This window comes from Berghia stephanieae, chromosome 13 (genome assembly GCF_034508935.2).
Source record: "Berghia stephanieae isolate SIO BIC M18660-M18661 chromosome 13, UCSD_Bste_1.3, whole genome shotgun sequence".
Classification (NCBI taxonomy): domain Eukaryota; kingdom Metazoa; phylum Mollusca; class Gastropoda; order Nudibranchia; family Aeolidiidae; genus Berghia; species Berghia stephanieae.
In genome coordinates this window covers 35,711,447-35,731,446 of record NC_088372.1, presented here as the reverse complement: position 1 = coordinate 35,731,446, position 20,000 = coordinate 35,711,447, and the positions used below count along the sequence as shown (strand labels likewise).

Here is a 20,000-nt window from a genome sequence, read left to right as displayed (position 1 = left end):
CATTCATTACGATATTAACACTTTAAAATTTTTTTTTTTTTTACAAAGACCTGTTTTATAAATCACAACATTTGAAGAAGTGATACTAGGTTGCTAAAAGCATTGGACTGTAAAAAGTTGTAAAAAAAATGAATATAAGCTGAAGAAGAGTTTTGAGCACGAAACGTTCCATGTTTGGTATTTTGTTCTTTTTTGAAGATGTTATATTCATTTTTGTTTTCTAACATTTGAAGAAAAATATTTGTTATATTTACAAGAACTTAATGCTGTTTTGTAAAGCTTATAAAGAGAGAGAGAGAGTTAAGTATGGGGTAAGGGAAAAAGGTTGGTGGGGGTGGGGGCAGAGGTTATAATGAGAAAAAAAAAACAACAAAAAACAAAAACAATTGTGCGGCTTCTGTAATAATACTTATTTTGTGTGGTTTGATCACAGTATTATTCCTGCAAAATAATTGGATTATGGTTCATCTTTGTTGGTGAATTTTAAGTACACAGACACTTGCATAGAGTCTGACCCCCTTGAAATGCTTTTGAGTTGTTGGGGCCATGGAGCAGGAATATATGTCTTTTTATTGTGGAATGGACTTGAACATCCCCCCCCCCCCCCCCTTTTTTTTTTTTTTTTTTCTTCTTTTTCTCTTTTAAAAAAATTATGATTTCAGTATGATGTGAACGTAAGTGAATGGCTCAGTTTGGGCCTTGTATGCACTTTTTCCATCACACTATTTTCGTAATAGGAATTATATTTTATTTTCATTTTTTCATTCATTCACTCACTTAATTACTCCCTTGTAAAGTGGATATCTGGTGATACACTGTGACGTGACTTGACTGACTTACTTGACTTAATCCTCTTCACTCCTTGTAGAACACAGGGCCTCCACGAGCATCCAGCATCTACTTTTGTCCTTAGCCATCTTCTTGGTAGCCTCCCAGGTGAGGCCTGCCATTTTCATTTCTTCTGACAGTGAGCATCTCCATGATTGTTTTGGATGCCCCACCTTTCGTGTCCCTTGGGGGTTCCACTTGGGGGCTATTTTGGACCCACAAGAAAAATATCCCATTTGGATGAATAGGATAAATGAATTGAGTTTAATTTATTTTATTTTATGATTTACTTTTCATCAGAAATCCGTACAGAGGCTGTAATGCAAGCCCTGGCTTTACAAAACAGAAAGGTTCCAGTTGTCCCTTTGCCTTCCAAGAGGACATCTGTTAACTATCAGGGACAACAGAGACGGGAGAGACAAGGTAAATATTTTGTTGTCTTTGTCAAGGAATTTGAGAAAAGTTTCCAATACGGATGATAAATGATGATCCACGCACTACCTCAGTCTGGTTGTATGAGTGTAGAGGTGAAATGAATGATGATGATGATATATTCAATGTCAAAGTTCCATCATTCACTATTATTTTCTTTTTTCTTTTGACTTTGGAAAAGAAATTTTTAAAATCTTGATCTCAATGTTAAAATCCTGATATTTTGATAATCTCATCTTTGATCGACCGATATCACTGAAGCAATCAGCCCCACCACATCATTCACAATTTTGGTGTTGTGAGGTGTAAATACTCACTAACTCTGGGACCGACCTATTTGTCTGTTTGGAATGTACTAAAGGTAGCTATGGAATTAGGAATGTTTGCCAGGACTTTTCGTTGACTTGTAATAAATAGTCAAGGGCATTGAAAGGACTAAATGGTATTGGGGGAAACAATAAAGCATTGCAAAGTGCATGGCATATATCCATGGATGTGTAGTATACAAATATTTTTATTCATTATTATTTATTACTGCTCTAATTCACTTTGTAATTTTTTCCAGACTCCTCTTCAGACGATGATGACAGTGTCCTAGGAGAAGACCAGCTCCGTAACTTCCAACGGGGAGGTCATGCAAGAGATTCCGGTGCTAGCTCCAGCTCTTACTCAGACCACGGAGCATCTCCATTCCATGGGGGTGGTGGTAGTGGTGGTGCTGGAAGTGGTGGTGGTGGTGGTGGTGGAGGCAGTGGTAGTGGTGGCAGCAGCAGTCAGCATGGAGAGAGACCTCGGAGTGCTCAGTTTTCCAACTATGCCATCCCTGGTAACACAGCAAGGCACGCATTAGCAGATGTCATGCAGAGTGCAACCAGACATTGTAAGTGTTAAAAAAATAATTTGTACTTCAGAGCCATAAACCAGGAAGCTGGATTTTATCCTGATTGTTGTTACAGACAATAGCAATTGCTTTCTACCCTTTGGATAGGACACTTGTTCATCTCAAAGTACTTTCCACCAAATCTAACAGTCCAGTTACACAAATATTGCTGAGTAGGCAGTTGAGTTGGGGTGGGCGGGGAAAAAAAAATCTGCACTCACTAAGGCTTGATACTGTTTCCTTTGCATGTTGAGTGAGTGCTCTGTCAATGGAGCTAATGGAAGCTCCACAACTTTAGTTTGGCTTGTTTTATTTCTTTCTGTAAATGGGGTTTCATAGAGCTAAAACTGTACTTTATTTAATGCATTGAAATGATAACTGCATATCACTAGTTCATCTCAAAGTACTTTCCACCAAATCTAACAGTCCAGTTATACAAGCATTGCTGAGTAGGCAGTTGGGTTGGGGTGGGTGGGGTAAAAAGTCTGCACCCACTAAGGCTTGATACTGTTTCCTTTGCATGTGAAGTGAGTGCTCTGTCAATGGAGCTAATGGAAGCTTTAAGTTGGCTTGTTTTATATCTTTCTGTAAATGGGGTTTCATAGAGCTACAACTGTACTTTATTGCATTGATAATGATAACAGCATATCTATGTTATTGAATGTCAATATTGTGATGATTGCAGCCAATGTTATTTAATGTCAATATATATTGTGATGATTGCAGCCCACCATGGTCCCCAACAGCCCCCAGATGTAACCAATAATGCCAAGTCTACCAGACAGGCTGACAGGGTGGGCCGTTACAACCAGTCATCAGTACGGGTCAACGCATCGGGCAATATGACAGGCTTCAATGAGGAGGATGGTAGGAGTCACCTTTTTCCAAGTAACTTATATATATAATAAAGAAATATAAGTAAACATTTGTCGTTTAATCAGATTTAATTAGTACATATAAATAAATAAATAAGTAATGAATTTATATAGCGCCTAAACATCCACGGTAATCTTGCTCTGCGACACTTTACATTGAAAAAAAAAAAAAAAAGCCCAAAAAATAATTCCAGAGTCAGATTTAAAACTCAAATTTTGGAGCAAAAGTGATTATTAAAAAATATATTAAAATTGCTTAGAAATAGAGATATGACCATTTGGCCTTATTAATTTTTAAGTAATTTGAAGTGATAATTTATTAAATAAAAGTGAACATTTTGCTTTTAAGTTTGATACAAACAGACCTGTCCACTTGGAATAGGAAAAAATCGTAGTTCTCAGGGGTAAAAACACAGTAGACATTATAACTCCCTTTAAAAATTATCAATTTGAGTTTAAATACATTAAAATTAATTTCGTTTTTCAAAGTTTCATCATATTTATTTATTTACCCTTTTCTTCTTTTTACCAAAGCTCCAGCACATGGGAAAGTTTCAGCCAAAATTCAGCAGTTATTAAATACTCTTAAGGTATGTTGCTCACACTACATCACATGATATGAAAATTGGCATGGTGTGCCAAGGGTGATTTTTTAAAACAATTTTTTCTTCTTGTTCTTACGGAGATGAGTGTAAAATTTGAAGGTTGCCTTGATGTAAAACTGCAATCTATTGATCCAAAAATATAGTGCAAATTCTTTAAAAGGCGGTATGTTGTGTAATATTTGTCAAACTATGAGAAATAAATATTTCAAGAGCATGGTGTTAAACTGTGATAAGTGCTATGTTAAATCATATCGTTGTTGGCTAGGGACCCCTTGTAAGCACTATGAGCATTAGTTTAGTGGATAATGTACTATATAAGTGCTCAGGTTTTCTTTAAAAAGGTGAATAAACATAACAATGTTGTTTTTCTGACTGTTTTGGTCTTACTGTTGATTATATGCATATCCAAGAGGAAAAAAAATAAAACATAGCACTGAAAGTATCAAGTTGTAATGAAAAGATGGTATTTTCAATGACCGTCCTGTTTATTCCACAGAGACCAAAGAGAAAACCATTAAAAGACTATTTTGTAGATGAAGATGAAGCTACATTAGAAAGTAAGTAATTCTGATTTTCCATTTTCCAAACATTTTTTGTGCTGCTTGCAATTATTGTAGAGAATATGAACATACTTAATATAATTTGTACAAAAATGACCATATAACTGCCGAAAAAAAAGAAGAACAAAAATATCAAACACAGAATGTATCGGGATCAAAACTCTTCTTCAGCCAATAACAAAAACAGTAAAAACGTCAATGCTTCTTTTATGATATGGATAGATGGCAGAGAAGAGTATTAGGAATGTCTTTTCAGCAAAAACGAAGTCTCAATGTATACAAAATAGAAGGGTTGGCTAGCCATCAAAAGTATTTGTGCAGAAACGTGTGGAATTTGAAATATTGGATAAAATTTGATGTGTAAAGAAATAGACCAGTGGAATAAAAATAATTGTTAATACTGTGAGTAATACTATGAAAAGAGGTGTGGGGAACAGTGCTAGACTACGCAAAAAGAAACCAAAAAAAATGCAGGAAAAAGTCATCCTAAATTTTTAAAAATTTAAAAAATCAGCTTTTTGAGTGAAAAAAAGGAACCGAGATCGATCTTGGGTGCAGTCGAGATTTTTTCTGACCCTCCTGTTCACCCAGCAGTGAATGGGTAGCTGAGTCTGTTAGATTTGGTGGAAAGTACTTTGCGATGGACTAGCATCCTATCCAAAGAATAGCAGGCATAATTTGCTTTTGTCCATTTCCCGCTATAGAAACTGGGATAAACCCTGGCTCCATGGGCCTAATGGCTCTGAGGGATTTCTTATTTTGAGTGAAGATTTGTCTGAGACAGTTGAGGCAGACTGATAATTTGGGATGATTTTTCCTAGTATAGATAGAATGAAGTTGACGTCAATCTGGTCTTTGTTTTTGTGGTATTAACCAGACTATAAAAGTTCATGATTACACATAGTTTTGTGTGTTGGTCCGTTATACTTCCGGATGGCAATGTTATGAACTTCTTAGCCAAGCGCATACTATCTATATTGTTTTCTGCCTTGTCTGGCATTGTTTCATACACAAATTTCCAGATCTTTATCTGACACCTGTGCCTGCTGCCTAATTTATCACTTTGTTCTTTCTATCAACCAGCACCAACCTCAGATCCCAACGCACCAAAACCAGAGGGGAAAGAACTCATACCACAACCTGGAGAACCATTAGGGGTAAGGGTCAGAGTTCTGGATGGACCAAATAACTGATTACCTTAAGTGTATTGAATAAATGAATAAATAAATAGATGAAACTTGTAATGTTGGCCATCAATTACAAGGTTTTATTTTATCTATAAAAGGTTAATGTATCAATTTTTTTACCATCTATTACTGATGAATTTTGTGTTGGTTACTGATTTAGAAATTTTTAAGTTGGCAGATATGCACAAGGACAATATTGTATTCTTCTTGTTTTGTAACACATTTCAGGTACCGTCGGGGCTTCCTCGTAATATAGAAGCGGCTCTCCAACGCTACGGCTCATCCACCTATAAGGCAAACGCGATCACAGTCCTAGACGCCAATGGCAAACCGTCCCATAACCTAACCTACGGGAAGCTGCTTAGCAGGGCCCAGAAGATTGCCTACAGCTTGCTGGTCAAAGTCGGCCAGAAGGGGGAGCCCATTCGACAAGGAGAACGGGTAGGTCATGCTATTGTTACACATTGGTTTATATTGCAAATAAATGTTCAGGTGTCAGGGTTTTTTTTTTTTCTGGCTTTTTCCATTTTTTTCACACATCAATTCACAGCAGCTTTTGTCTCCAATAGGAAGACATCTGAAGGTCTTTCATCTCAAGAGAGAAATAACATTATTGAAGATCCTATTACTATTACTAGTCTAGACATGCATCTTCTGTCTTTCTGAATTCTAGGTGATGTATTAAGGTTTGAATTGTTTTTGTTATTGGCCCAAAATGTTTAGTGTTTTCCATAAAGCTCTTTTTCAAAGCTGGTATATTCATTTTTGTTCATTAGTTTTTAAAGCTACGGCAGTAATCTTTTTTACATGATTTGTTTTATTGACATTGTTTTCAATTTCAATTTCCAGGTGGCATTAGTGTACCCAAACAACGACCCTATTTCCTTTACCTGTGCTTTCTATGGCTGTATCATTGCCGGTGTGGTTCCTGTGCCTGTCGAGGTACCTCTGTCTAAAAGAGTTGGGGGATCCAATGTAAGTTTGGAATGACAGTGATATCATTGAGATCTGAAATAAAAAGTGGTGGTTGAAGCTATAGTTAAAGCAGTTTTGGTTATAATGGTGATTGTGGCATTTGGAGTATTGGTTTTACTTGTGCATATGGTGGTGGTTGTGGTGATGGCTGTTGTAGTGGTGGTGCTTATTATTGTTGTAGTAGTGGTGGTTATGATTGTTGTAATAGTGATGGCAATGGTTTTGTTAGGGATGATGGCTGAGATGTTTTAGATGATGGTGACAATGGTTACTGGTTTTGATGAAAAAGAGGATGATGATGACAGCAGCGGGGATGACGACGACGGCGACGATGATGATGAACTGATTGTGGTATGATAATAGCTAGAGAAAAACCAATGATTGTAATCATTTCATCCTTTCTGTTTTGTCTCTCAGGATGCCGGTGGTGCAGGCGTAGGGTTTTTACTGGGCAGCCTTAGCGTTTGCTGGGCTCTCACTTCAGAGAATTGCTACAAAGGCTTGCCAAAAACATCTAGTGGAGAGGTGGTCACGTTTAAAGGTAATCTATGACAATTGATATGTGACTCACAGCTTCAATCCAGTCAGTCCTGTGTTAGAGTGATCCAGATGGTCTAAATTTCAGACCTACTAATATAACAGATGCAACACTTATCATGTAGGACGAAACATGACACCTGTTTGGCGATGTTACAATGTTTTTGGACAGAGACATAGCAGTTAACAGCCAGGCACTCATTTTACACCTGAGTGTGGTGAGAGAATGGGAGTAAAGAGCCTTTTCCAAGGACTCGACTATGTGCCACCCAGAACGGATGTGGAACCTGGGACCTTCCGATCTGAAGACTAGTGTCATACGGGTAGACCACAGAGCCACACATAAAATATCTTAATTAGGGTCAAAATTGTAGATATTTCAGTACATCAAACCCCTCACTTACAGCAACTTTTTTTTTCTTTTTTTTTTTTTTTGCTCATATTGAAAAGATTCCATGCAATATCCAACATCTGTTGTGAGACCCTTACACAATTGTTCACCAATCTAGCTAATCAATAATGTATGTGTGATGTTGTTGCAAAGATATCAAACATTCAAAAATGTCAGAATTGTTCATCTCCATGCCCCCCCCCCCCCCCCCCCCCCCCCCCATAACAAAAAAACAACTACAACTATTGTCAATTGCAATCAAGTTACTTTTGTGATAGTATTTGATATAATATATTAAATTCTATACTCTAATTGTTTTTAGGCTGGCCTAGACTCAACTGGTTCATCACAGAAAATCTACACAAACCATCCAGGGACTGGCAACCTCCTCCTCGAGCCTCTGAGGACCTTCCAGCCTATATAGAGGTAGGGTTTTATCTACATAGAATAAATAATAACATAGAATCAGCATATAGAATAATTTTTTTTTGCTGATCTTAAATTAAAATTTTGAACTTTGAACTTTGTTGGCACAGTGATGGATTAGCAGAGAAAAAACAAAAAACAATTGACATGAAATGAATAAAATCTTTTTGATATAGAAAAAAATGGTTTTACTGCTGTAAGATAAAAGCCTCAATATGTTTTGTTTGAAAGGGTGTTAGAGTATTTACTCCCAAAATTTTCACTTTCACCATGCAGAATGGAGCACACTCTCATGTCTTCAACTTCATTGTCTTATGAAACTATTATTTGTTTGAAGTAGTGTGGATGCCATTCTCTTATCTCTCATTCGTTATGGTCTTTCTTCGCTAATTTTATTGATGCTTCCATTCCATTTGACTATTTTAAAAAAAAAAATTATTTGATTAAACCCCAAAGTATCCTTTTTTTGTGGGGTTAAAAGTTGGTTTACCATTTCATGAAAATGATCGTTTAGCTTATGAGAAAGTGAAAGGGTTAATGTAAATATATTTTGTTTCTCTCTCTCTCTCTCTTTCCATCCAGTATGCATTAAATAAAGATGGTAGTACAGTAGGAGTAACAATTACCCGTAGCACCATGCTGTGTCATTGTCGGACTCTGACAGTCGCTGCTAACTACACCGAAGGTGAGTATCAACAAGCTTTCTCCCTCAGCCCAGAACTATTTATATCACAATTAAATGAATTGAGTTTTTTTTTTTTGTTTGAATCAGAGATTTCATAGCTTGATTGGATGTAATACCATCAATGAGTTTTGATATCGATTAATCTCACAAACCCCCCCCCCCCCCCCCCCCCCCCCCCCATAACTAGAGCATCTGTTTAGCACAATATCCATTAAATGTGCTCACATGCTCAAAGCACTTTACAATGGGCCCCAGCCAACAGCAACACAATATTTTAAATTGCTTGCCTCTCTTTGAAAAGAGTGCTGATCTATCGCAAAGTACTTTCTGCTAGATCTAACACTAACAGACCCAGATACCCAAACACAGCTCAACTACATCTCGTGTTGATACCAATCCCCTTGCATGTGAGGCAAGTGCTCCACCACTGAGTAATCAGTAACCCCATTTTAATATAAAAAAAAGTAGTCTTTCATAGCCAATAGCCTCATGGAGTTTATCCTGGTTTCTGTAGTGAGAAACGGACAACAGCTATTGCTTGCTACCCTTTGGATAGGGTGTTAGTCTATCGCAAAGCACTTTCCACCAGATCTAACAGAACCAGCTACCTACCCAATTACTCCTGGGTGGACAGGGGGTTCAGATATAAGTCTCCCCCCACCTGGGATTGATCTCTGTCCCTTTGCATTGAAGCGAGTGCTCTACCATTGAACCTATCGGACACCCCCCTCCACATTTTAGTCCCATGATGCTGTTAAATCAACTTTTTATTTCTCTTAACAGTTACCTCTTTGCTTATTTCCTTGCTACAGGTGAAGTCATGGTGTGCGTTCTCGACTTTAAACGAGATGTAGGAATGTGGCATGGCATCTTATGTGTAAGTTCAGGCATTGGGGAGATGAACAAGCGACTAAGTTGTGATAAATAGGCTACAGATCTAGTTTTATATACTGCTTTAAATCCTTGTTATTTATTGAATTTTTTTATTTTTTTTCTTTTTTTTTCTTCTTTTTTTTCTTTTTTCTCTCTCTTAATATCTTTTTTCCCCCAGTTTCACTTATTGTTAACTTAATGATGAGGACAAGCTCAAAAGCTTGATAACAATTTGGTGATTTTTTTTTTGGGGGGGGGGGGGGGGGGGGGGCGTGGAATTAATTGATTTATAATTTGTTTGTTTGTTCATTTATTTTGTTAAAGTATTCATTCTTTATTTACCGATTGTTTGTTTGATTGAATGATTGATTGATTTTATTGTTGATATGTTTTTGCTTTGCTAAATTTTATGTTTTACATCTGTAATTAGATTTTGTCAAAGCTTGAGAATTCTGTTTAGTTTAAGGAAAAATTGAAAAGAATGATAATTTTATGGTGATTATAAAGTGAAGAGTTATCCAATTAGAAATAAAAAAAACTGACAGAATGGGTGAAAATGGGATGAAATTATTTGTGTGGAAAATATGAACAGTCAACTTAGTGTCCTCAATTCGGAATGAGAATGTATATGTTTTTTTCACTTTATTTTTTTTAAAAAGATGTATTGATTTATGTTCTCTCCCCCCCCCCCCCTCCTATTTATTTATTATGATTTCAGAGTGTTTTTAATGGTATGCATGTGATATTCATCCCCTATTCCTTGATGAAGGTAGATCCGGCATCTTGGATGAAAATGGTCACCAAATATAAAGGTATATATTATTGTTACATTTCATCTCTACTCTCTACGATCAATTTAGATGTGGTTGATTTCAACAATTCTTGTCCAATTCACACAAAAGTTTATCTGCTGTAAAACGGAAGAGACACTGTCATTTTATTCTTTTATTTTGGCATGATTTTTTATTTTCTCAAATGTGACTGAATTAAAATGGTCCCAATTAGTTAGAACTTAAGAATACAGTGAAATCCGCATAAAGTAACATTGTATAAAGTCAACCTCTGTTCTTTGTCTAAGGGTATTTCATTGATAATGGATAAAATCAACCTTGCTTAAAGTCAACCAATCTGTCTTGTCTTGTGCTGTTGGCTTTATCAGGACTACACTGATACAAGTTTAACAAGGATGGACTGTATTTTCATATTACTGTCCCTTTGAATACAAAAAAAAAAAGAAAAAAAAAACAAAAGAAAGAAAAAAAAAGTGTTGATAATTTCATAAGAATGAAAATGTTTTGTAGACATATTATTTGTTGATGAATTTCTTAAAATTGAACAAGCAATTAATGTGGGCACTTGCCACATCTTTGAAAATATGCAAAGATTTAGAGTAGAAATCTAATTTTCATTAACAAGACATTTTGAACTAGCAGTTTTAAATGATCGTATAGCTTTTATTTTTTAATGACCGCATTTTATTTTTGAAGGGTTCAAGTTTAAGACAAAATTTTAGGTTATCATCAAATGTGGAACTTTGAGTACAGACAATACAAGTTATTTTGCTTTTTATTTTATTTGTTTTCCACGTTAATTTGTGTATTGTTGTGCTGATGAAGGGTTTGTATCCGAAACGTCCATTGTCTGTTTTGTTCCCATACGAAGCCTCTCCATTTTCAGTCTTTCGTTAGTAACTTTGCTTTGAAGCCTGTATTATGTAAGGGCTGAATGGGACGAGAGCTTTAATTATCCCACTGGGGGTTTGATTCATTCTTACTGGCTTGCCACTTGCTTATCTCAAGTTCTCAATTAAAATGTTTAAAATTCTCTTTGCTGTTTTTTCCAGCCACTGTAGCAGTAGTGAAATCTCGAGACATGCATTGGGGTCTGCTTGCCCAGAAAGACCACAAGGACATCAACTTCAGCTCACTGCGTATGCTACTCATCGCCGATGGTGCCAACCCATGTAAGTGTCGCAGGGTAGAAGTCACATTCAGTTACTTGTACAGACCTCTCTAGTATTACAAATTTCTTTTAGAAAAATCTGATTTTGATTATGGGATTGTAATTTAAGTCTTAATATTACAAAATTATGATTGGAAAAATTAATGAAGAAAATGTCTGAATGAATTAAAAAAAAAAATGATGAGTGGCAGTGACCCATCACCGGAAATGTGCTAAAATATTGTATTCAAAAGACACCCATACTCACCCTTACCCATTGAAAGGGAATGGAAAAATCATTGCCAATACCAGGTATATCCAAGGCTGGAAGATTAGTCCTCTTGAGCACTTCTGGTATTGGCTTATTCTTACTTTATTGTGCAAAGTTTGACTTTGATTACTGAAAGAAATATGAGTCAATTACTAATTTTAGAAATCCAGACTAGGGTTGGTGGTCTGTGCCCATTTGTGACGTACTACCTCAATCTGGTGTTATGTCAGAATGAACCAGATGGAGACAATGGAGTGTAAAGTCAAGGTTATATGAGAATTTGGAAAGTCCATTATTTTTATTCTCCAAAAGTTTAAGAAGCAGCACTCACTCTCTTTATGAGTAATGAATTGTGAGCATCGGGTTCACTCCAACATTCCACGGTTTTTAGATGATTGTTCTCGTTTACATTTTCTCTCTAACAATTGTGTGTATGGACAAAGTGAACAATGCTCTTAGAATTATGTACATAAGGAGATTGAGAAATATCATGCCAATCAACGTCATGAAATTACTCATCAATTCACATATCCTGTCCTGATTGGATTACTGCAACTCCTTAGTACGCAGCACACTACCCAGGCTCTTAGCTCAAGAATTCAGGTTACCAAAACCGAGCCGATTGCTTGATGTTTAACCAAACAAGGACAAGTACTGCGTCCTACAAACTGTGCATACTTCATTGGTTGCCTTGGGAAAAGCAGATGTTCTACAAAATTGCTACCATCGCCCACCATGTATTTTACCTCATTGTCCAGCAAAATCTCGCAGAGTTCATAGTCTCATACAAAATCAACTACTCAGGGCTCAGATCTACGGATGAATTAACACTCCTATCTGTCCAACAAACTTCCCTAAAGGCAATGGGGGGTCGATCCTTAAACCACCAAGGACCAACCATCTGGAATAGTTTACTGCTGGATACAAGAGAGATGACAAACTATTAAAGATTAAAAGAAAGACTTAAAACATTTCTTTTCACTTCCAAATATTGTTTTCAAAGTTAATGCCGAGAGCCTGCAGTCTTTGGAAATTGGCTTAATTTTAAATACCATCCATCATTATTATTATTATTTATTGTTTCATTGCTTTAAAAAGAATAGAGAAAGTAAACATAGCGGGTGGTTGGATGGGAGCATCACCCTTGAATCATATACCTATGATGTTCGCATGGGTGTACGATCCGATAGTGATGTCGTTTCTTCTTCTATTTACTAGCCTATCCTGCTTCTTTGGTTTGTGATTGTATTTTTGACAGGGGATATTTTTTTTTCTGTAAATCTTCTGCCTGTTCGTTCTTGGTTATTTATAATTTAGCTTATGATATCTTTAGGTTATGATTTTGATTTACATTTGTACTATTTTTGTTAGATTGCTTGTTTTTTTGTTTCAGCGGTCTCTCATATAACCTCAATTGTGTTGGAAGAGACCTAAAGCAACAAACAAACAAAAAAAAAAGTAAACATAAGAGTTTTGAACAATTATAAGGTTGCCTACTTATCCTTAATACTGCCCAAATAAAATGAATGAAAAATGAAATATTTTCATTTGGACTGCTGCAAGCCATTTCCTTTTTCTTAAACCAATGTCTTTTGATTGGTTAATTTCAGGGTCCCTGACTTCTTGTGATTCATTCCTGAGTGCTTTCCAAAGTAAAGGCCTTCGACAGGAGGCCATTTGTCCCTGTGCCAGTTCAGCTGAGGCATTGACTGTCTCTATACGAAGGTGAGTAGTTCTCTCTCTCTCTCTCTCTCTCTCTCTCTCTCTCTCTCTCTCTCTCTCTCTGCACCCCCCCCCCCCCCCGCCCCCTCTTTATATATTTAATATCAAGAAGAGATTTTAGGAGTGATTCAGTGACTATGAGATAGCACAGGGGGTAGCAAAGTATCAAAGGCATTTGAATCTCTCTGTTTAAGATTTGAAGCAAAAATAATTTTAAGATAACAGAATGAAATTGAAATGCTGCCTTCCTTATTCCTTGTGCGGCTATGTGGTCTTGTGGAATGACACTCGCTTTCGGATCGGAAGGTCCTGGGTTCGAGCCTTGCTCAGCGCATAGTTGAGTCCTTGGAAAAGACTCTTTACTCACATTCTCTCACCGTACTCAGGTGTAAAATGAGTACCTGACTGTCAACAGCATTGTCTCTGTCGGAAAAATTGTAACATCGCCTAACAGGCGTCATGTCTCATTCTATATGTTACAAGTTGCTGTTGGTCAGGGATCCCTTGTAAAGCGCTTTGAGCACATTTAGTGGATATTGCGCTATATAAACTCTAAAGCTCTAATTTTATTCTGTGATTTATTAATTGAATGAGAGTGGGTTGTTACTCCACTCCATTATCATTATTGTAATGATAATGATGATGACAAGGATTATGATGCTGACAATGATGGTGAAGATTATGGTGATGACACATGATGATGATGATGCTGATGATGATGATGATGATGATGAAGAAAATGATTATGATGCTTCTGATATCCTTTTTCACTCTGATTGTCATTCCTGTAGACCTGGCAGAACCAGTAGTAGTGCCACAGGCCGAGGTATTTTGTCCATGCAAGGCCTGAGTTTTGGGGTGGTGCGGGTAGACAGTGAGAACAGTCTGACGTCTTTAACATTACAGGACTGTGGTCAAGTCATGCCTGGAGGTACATTCTAGTTTCTTCATCCTGTATGTTTTAAAGTAATGATGATAATAATAATAATAATAATAATAATAATAATAATAATAATAATAATAATAATAAATTGATTTTGACAAAATTTGTTATCTCACAATTTTTAATTTTCTTACACGATACATATTGTGCACAGTTTTCAAAGCTTGCTACATTACTTGTCTCGTTGAAAGAAAAAAAAAATCCAAAAGAGAGCAACACACAATAATCTCAAAAACAAAATAAAACAAAACAAAGCAAGCAACACTCAATCAAACAAACAAACAAGACAAGAACATCAAAACTAAATTGGAAACAAAATGAAAACTACAGCTAACACAAAACCAAATCATTGCCCTTAAACCATCTGAATTTTTGCCTTTGCAATGTGAGTGAAAAAAAAAGAAGAAAGAATATAAACAAAATAAAAGTAGAGTAATGTCAATCTTGACTTTCCATCTATTCCAGCAACAATGACAGTGGTCAAGTTGGACGGAACACCTCAAGTGTGTAAGGCAGATGAGGTTGGAGAGTTGTGTGTTAGTTCTGGTTACACTGGATGTAGTTATTGGGGTCTGCAGGGAATCACTCAGACCACTTTCCTGGTGAGTCCATTTCAATTCCTGGCTCTTCTTATCTCGGTCCCTTTGTGTGTGAAGTGAGTGCTCTACCAACTGAGCTATTGTGACCCATTATGATGTAATTCCTAAAGATAATCAACCGAATTCCTTTGCTTGATAGTTATAGCGTATGCCAGAAGTGAGACTTATAAAGCATCTTGCAATATTAAGAGCAATTGAGAGCAATTGATTTTCCTCTTTCTTCTAATCTGTTTTAAAATTTTAGAGTGACTGTCTTTAGTGTGATATTGTCAAAAGCCTTCAATGTCCTTAAACTTAAAATAGATTTACATCTTTCCTCTCTAATCTAGTCTGCTCATACATCAGTTTCTTGTGACATGATATCGTTATATTTGGTTAATTATAGATTTTGACAACATGAATATAATTCTTGTATTAGTATAATTTTTGTTTGTTTTGAATTAATAAAAAGTCGTCGTTTACCAAAATTGCTAAATTATGTTTGATCATGGGGCCAATGTGTTTGTTCAACTGGATTTATTATAGGGAAATTTGGATCTGATGGTGAAATTAAAGATTTGAAAAAGTGTATACAAAAACTATCCCAAAAAATCAGTTGCCTTGACATGAGTGAGACTGAATTTCCTTTCCATTTATATGTCTTGACAGTTTCAACAAGAGTGCAGTATTAGTAATAGGACTCAGAGTTGTCAGTGAAAAACTGTATCTTTCTGGAAATTTGTTCCCAAGTTTCATATCTTGACAACACCACCAAATACAAGGAAGATGAATTATTATTACACATAAGAAAAGTGTTGATGTTTTAAAAAATGTTATGTCACTGTCCCATGAATGCTGACCTCTTCCCTCTGATCAAATGCATTAAACTGATATCTCCTCATCTCCTCCCCACTTTCTAAGGTCCAACCCATGAGAGAAGACGGGTCCATCCAAGCAGACTTTACTTATGTACGCACTGGTCTCATTGGATTCTTAGGACCAGTGAGTATCTTTGGGAAGTCACTATTCATTATTTGTATTTATTGGTTAATGATATTCCAGTTTATTCCAGATCTAAATGGTAAAGTAAAAAGAAGTGTTCGTGAAAAAACAACAACCACCCCCCCCCCCCCCCCCCCCCAAAAAAAAAAAAAAAAAAAACAAACCCAAAAAACAAACAACAAACAAAACAACAAAACAAGACTTTGATTGTTTGGACCTACTTCGATTTAAACTATTTTGTGAATGTTACCATCCATACTGGATTGATTGTTTGACAGAAAAGAAAAAAGGAAAAAGATCCGTACAGGCCACAGATTATTTTTCTCTCAAGCGTTCCAACTTTTAGTGAATTACGTCTGACTGTATCAGTATCAACGTAAAAACAACAAACCCCTTCCTCCCCCCTAAAAGACCCCCCCCCCCCCCCCCCCAAACAAACAAGAAAAAAACAAACTAAACAAGTGACCTATCAATCTCAAATCCCTCTTCACCCAGCAACAAAACACATCTTCGTGTGATGTTTTGAGATGGTTATTTTTAGACTTTTTAACTCATCTCTCCACCCTCATTATATTTTTGTTAGTGTATTTATTACTGTTTTCTCAGTTGTTGGCTGAAGAAGGGTGTGATTCTGAAACAATTGCCTTACAATCTATTCTGTTCTTTTCTTTTCTCTTCTCTTCTTCTGAAGCTTATAGTCATCTTTGTTGACTTAATTTGTGAATGATACCTTTATTATACATACATACATACATACATACAGTGTTTGATGCATTCACCTCATTGATTTCCAGGGAGGTCTTGTGTTTGTGTGTGGCAGCAAGGAGGGTCTGATGCAAATATCTGGTAGACGTCATAATACTGATGATATTATTGCAACTGTATTAGCTGTAGAACCTATGAAATTTATTTATAGAGGAAGGTATGTACACATTTGAACAATAAAGCATTTCATTTTTCTCATAATTATTTCTTGTGCTAGATTGGTTTAAAAAATCAAATGTTATCAAATTAATTATTGTGAGATATGATTTCACAATCACATTTATAAAGAATGATGATACCTGATGCTAACAGGAAAAGGAAAAATGGAAGGGGAGAAATAAAGGCAGACATAATATGACATGTATTAGAAGCCTCAATACGTGTATGACACATGGGTGGATGGGAGATGTGAAATTCAGGAAGATGGGATGGCTGATTACCGGGGATTGGAGGGAAATAACCACAGCAGTAAACCCAGCACCTCATTGATTGTGTGAATAAAGAAATATAAGAATAGATATTAACATTTTATAGCACGTTTCCACAAATTTACCATATGCTATGCGCTTCACAGTGATTCAGTTATTTCCATTAGGCTGTATGAACCATATTTCCATTCCATACATACCAGTCGCACACTCTTTATCGTTTTTAGTTTTAAATATATTTAACTTTGTAAATAAACATTTGAGTGTTTCCTGCAGGATCATATGCTGGCGCATCTATGCGATTTTCAGGTAATGTCAAAATCAGTTATTTGTGGAATCTTCTATTCCCTATTCGAACCTGTCTCCTTTATCTTACCCTTTTCATTGGTTTTTCATCAGTTTCCCTTTTACTGGCGCTGAAATGACCTAAACGTGTCTCAAGTGCTGTCCAACCCCTAAAAACAACTCAGGGAGTTTAAATTTATCGTGTCATCTCTGTAGCTTCTAATTAGATGAATGAAATTGCCATAGATGAAATAATGAGATGAAGGGCTAAATAAATGAATTATTGTTATGAGGGAATAAATGATTTAAAAGTAATAAGAATATGAATCTGTTCTAATAAACTAATAAAACAAACAATTTTTAGTTTTAACAAAAAAGTCATTAAAAAAAGTTAAATGAATTAATAGATGAATTAAAAAAAACGTTATTTATCTACAGGGAAATTGGGTTTACAAATGTGGACAGGGAGGTACTTTGTGTCTTCTATCCCCCTGTATCTGTTTTCCAATTCACTGCTGTTTATTTCTTCATAAAATCGGATCACTTAGTTATACTGCTGGAACCCAGCAAGTGACTGACAACAGCAGCCACATGCAGTAAAAGTGGCTACCTGGATGGGGATTCCCCTTTTAGAGGGTTAAGACACAAAGTATTACATTTTCGTGATGTAATCCAACACCATATCTAGATGACCACTTAAATTACAAAAATATTAACTATTGGAACAGATTGTACTACTTTCACTTGCTATGTTGGTTCTTTTTTTTCCGTTTTATTGTGATTATTCTGAAAGGTTTTATAAGCTACTATTTCAAAATATTTCTTTGTTGTGCAGATAATAAAAAATTCAAATCTTTAAAATCAGATGTTGGATTCCAAAGCTATTTAATGCTTTGTCCAGTCTTGATATCATTACATACAGTTAAACATTCATTTCCTGGGTCAACACACTTTAACTACGTTTTTAATGGTCATAAATGTAATAGTCTAAACATCAGGTATGTTGTCTTCATTTATATTTTTGTAATGTATTTAGAAGATATGGAGATAAGTTGATATTTTGTGTTGCCCATGCAGAAAATGCTTTTCCCGTCATAATTGTGTTTTCCGCCATAACTTCTTCACTCCTTTACCGTATTCGTGGGAACTTGTAATGAGAAAACTCTAGAATTGGTGTGTTAAATAGGTCCATGGTCAGAGGGGAGTCCAGGAAATGATTACAACATTGTTTACATGTGTGGTCTGCTGGTAAACCATGTGAATTGCTTTCTGTCTTTGTCTTGAATGAGATGACTTATAGACCTGTAAATTCTCAGTCAATTAACTGAAATCAGTCAATTTGTCAAATTCAAATATTTAGAAAAGGAAAGAAAGAAAGAAAGAAATAAAAAAAGAAAGAATTCACAAATCGTAGTCGAATGACCGTAAAATAATTAGGAGTGTTCCACAGCGCTACGCATAGCTCATGGGGACCGTTTATATTAACGATGTATATATTGCCAAGACAAAGCGACGCTTTTTATAAAATGCGTGTCTGAACACTTCCCTGGGTATTTTCACACATCCTTCGTTAAATTATTTTTTCACTTTCCAATCCGTCGTGATCCCAACTGTAGCCAATTTTAACTGAGGCACCGAGCGATAAATTTCACTGTTTCATCTAAGCCAAAATTGACCACATTTACCCTCCGAGTCTCAAAACTATGATAAAGTAAATTGCGAATGCGCAAGTCCGTTATGTAGACATCTTCAAATCGAAAGGTAGGATAGATTGCTACAAGCACATTTCGATTGCCTCACGTTGTAAACAAACTGGTTGACCGTTTCTTCACTGATTGAGTACCTGATCATAAGGAACAATGGTAAGTAGCCTAATTAATTCCGTGCAAATCAGGACGTTTTCTGGCATTGTTTTGCTCAAGCCCAAGCGAGCTTGCTGTTTTGTGGCGATTTACCTTCATTTCGATTCTTTGAATTTTTCCGCTACGCCTGCCGAAGTTTCTTCTTGATAATTCACTTCTACTTAATAATTCAGTGTATTGGCCTGAAGTCATATTTATTTAAGTTTTTTTTTTTTCTCTGTCATTTACTGATTGAAAATCAAGTTTGCTCATTGCTACATTATTCTAATGTTCTCACAATGGCTGAGCTGTTCGTGGATCGCAATTCAGACTTGTCGAGCATCGATAAAGATGTGAGTCCCGTGAGGAATAAATTCAATTGGTCATGGCTAGAAGTTAAAGATGATAATGGTGATTATTTTTCTATGTCAAAAAAATTCCAGAGGCAGGAATATGACTTTGATGAAGTCATCTTTACCTATATGAATGACATGCTTATTTAGCATTCCTTCATCAAATTATGGCAGTCATACTTCCAGTAAGAAATAACACCCACTATTTTGATATATTGTATTTATCACTCTCCTCTCCAATGATGCCCTTATTTTTTAAAAAAATAATTGAATCTTCAGTTTGTCGAAGAGTTTCAGTCAATTTTTATAGAGCTCATTTACAGGTCTAGACTTAGTTTTGTCCTGACCCTGGCCGGAGCCCTTGGCTGGGAGGGAAACAATTGAATGTATGGTTGTAGTTGGGGGATGATATATTTTTTTGCTTGTAAATCATCTCTCTGTTCTGTACTGTTATTTTTATTTTGTTATTTTTAACAACAATTGTAAACATTTGAGTCTATTCCTCTTAGTGGGATCTTGTGCTGGTGTCTGGATCAGACTTTCAGGTGATCTCAAACTAAGAACACTCATAGTGTGCCCTTGGAATCGACCTCTGTTCCCAATTTGTACCATTCCCC

The 20,000-nt window shown here is 36.0% G+C and overlaps 1 protein-coding gene across 1 annotated transcript in view; it reads left to right on the top strand.

Moving 5' to 3' along the window:
- LOC144959000 (disco-interacting protein 2 homolog C-like) overlaps nucleotides 1-20,000 on the top strand; it is a 90,083-nt gene that overhangs the window by 44,486 nt on the left and 25,597 nt on the right. Inside the window, exons 4-22 of the mRNA XM_078891315.1 lie at nucleotides 1,129-1,251; nucleotides 1,826-2,140; nucleotides 2,867-3,007; nucleotides 3,550-3,605; nucleotides 4,117-4,177; nucleotides 5,264-5,337; nucleotides 5,596-5,808; nucleotides 6,217-6,342; nucleotides 6,760-6,883; nucleotides 7,593-7,696; nucleotides 8,279-8,381; nucleotides 9,194-9,258; nucleotides 9,973-10,066; nucleotides 11,098-11,217; nucleotides 13,077-13,191; nucleotides 13,980-14,119; nucleotides 14,597-14,733; nucleotides 15,631-15,711; nucleotides 16,506-16,633. Coding sequence (XP_078747441.1) covers nucleotides 1,129-1,251; nucleotides 1,826-2,140; nucleotides 2,867-3,007; nucleotides 3,550-3,605; nucleotides 4,117-4,177; nucleotides 5,264-5,337; nucleotides 5,596-5,808; nucleotides 6,217-6,342; nucleotides 6,760-6,883; nucleotides 7,593-7,696; nucleotides 8,279-8,381; nucleotides 9,194-9,258; nucleotides 9,973-10,066; nucleotides 11,098-11,217; nucleotides 13,077-13,191; nucleotides 13,980-14,119; nucleotides 14,597-14,733; nucleotides 15,631-15,711; nucleotides 16,506-16,633 — 2,320 coding nt within the window. The remainder of the gene's footprint in view (nucleotides 1-1,128; nucleotides 1,252-1,825; nucleotides 2,141-2,866; nucleotides 3,008-3,549; nucleotides 3,606-4,116; nucleotides 4,178-5,263; nucleotides 5,338-5,595; nucleotides 5,809-6,216; nucleotides 6,343-6,759; nucleotides 6,884-7,592; nucleotides 7,697-8,278; nucleotides 8,382-9,193; nucleotides 9,259-9,972; nucleotides 10,067-11,097; nucleotides 11,218-13,076; nucleotides 13,192-13,979; nucleotides 14,120-14,596; nucleotides 14,734-15,630; nucleotides 15,712-16,505; nucleotides 16,634-20,000) is intronic.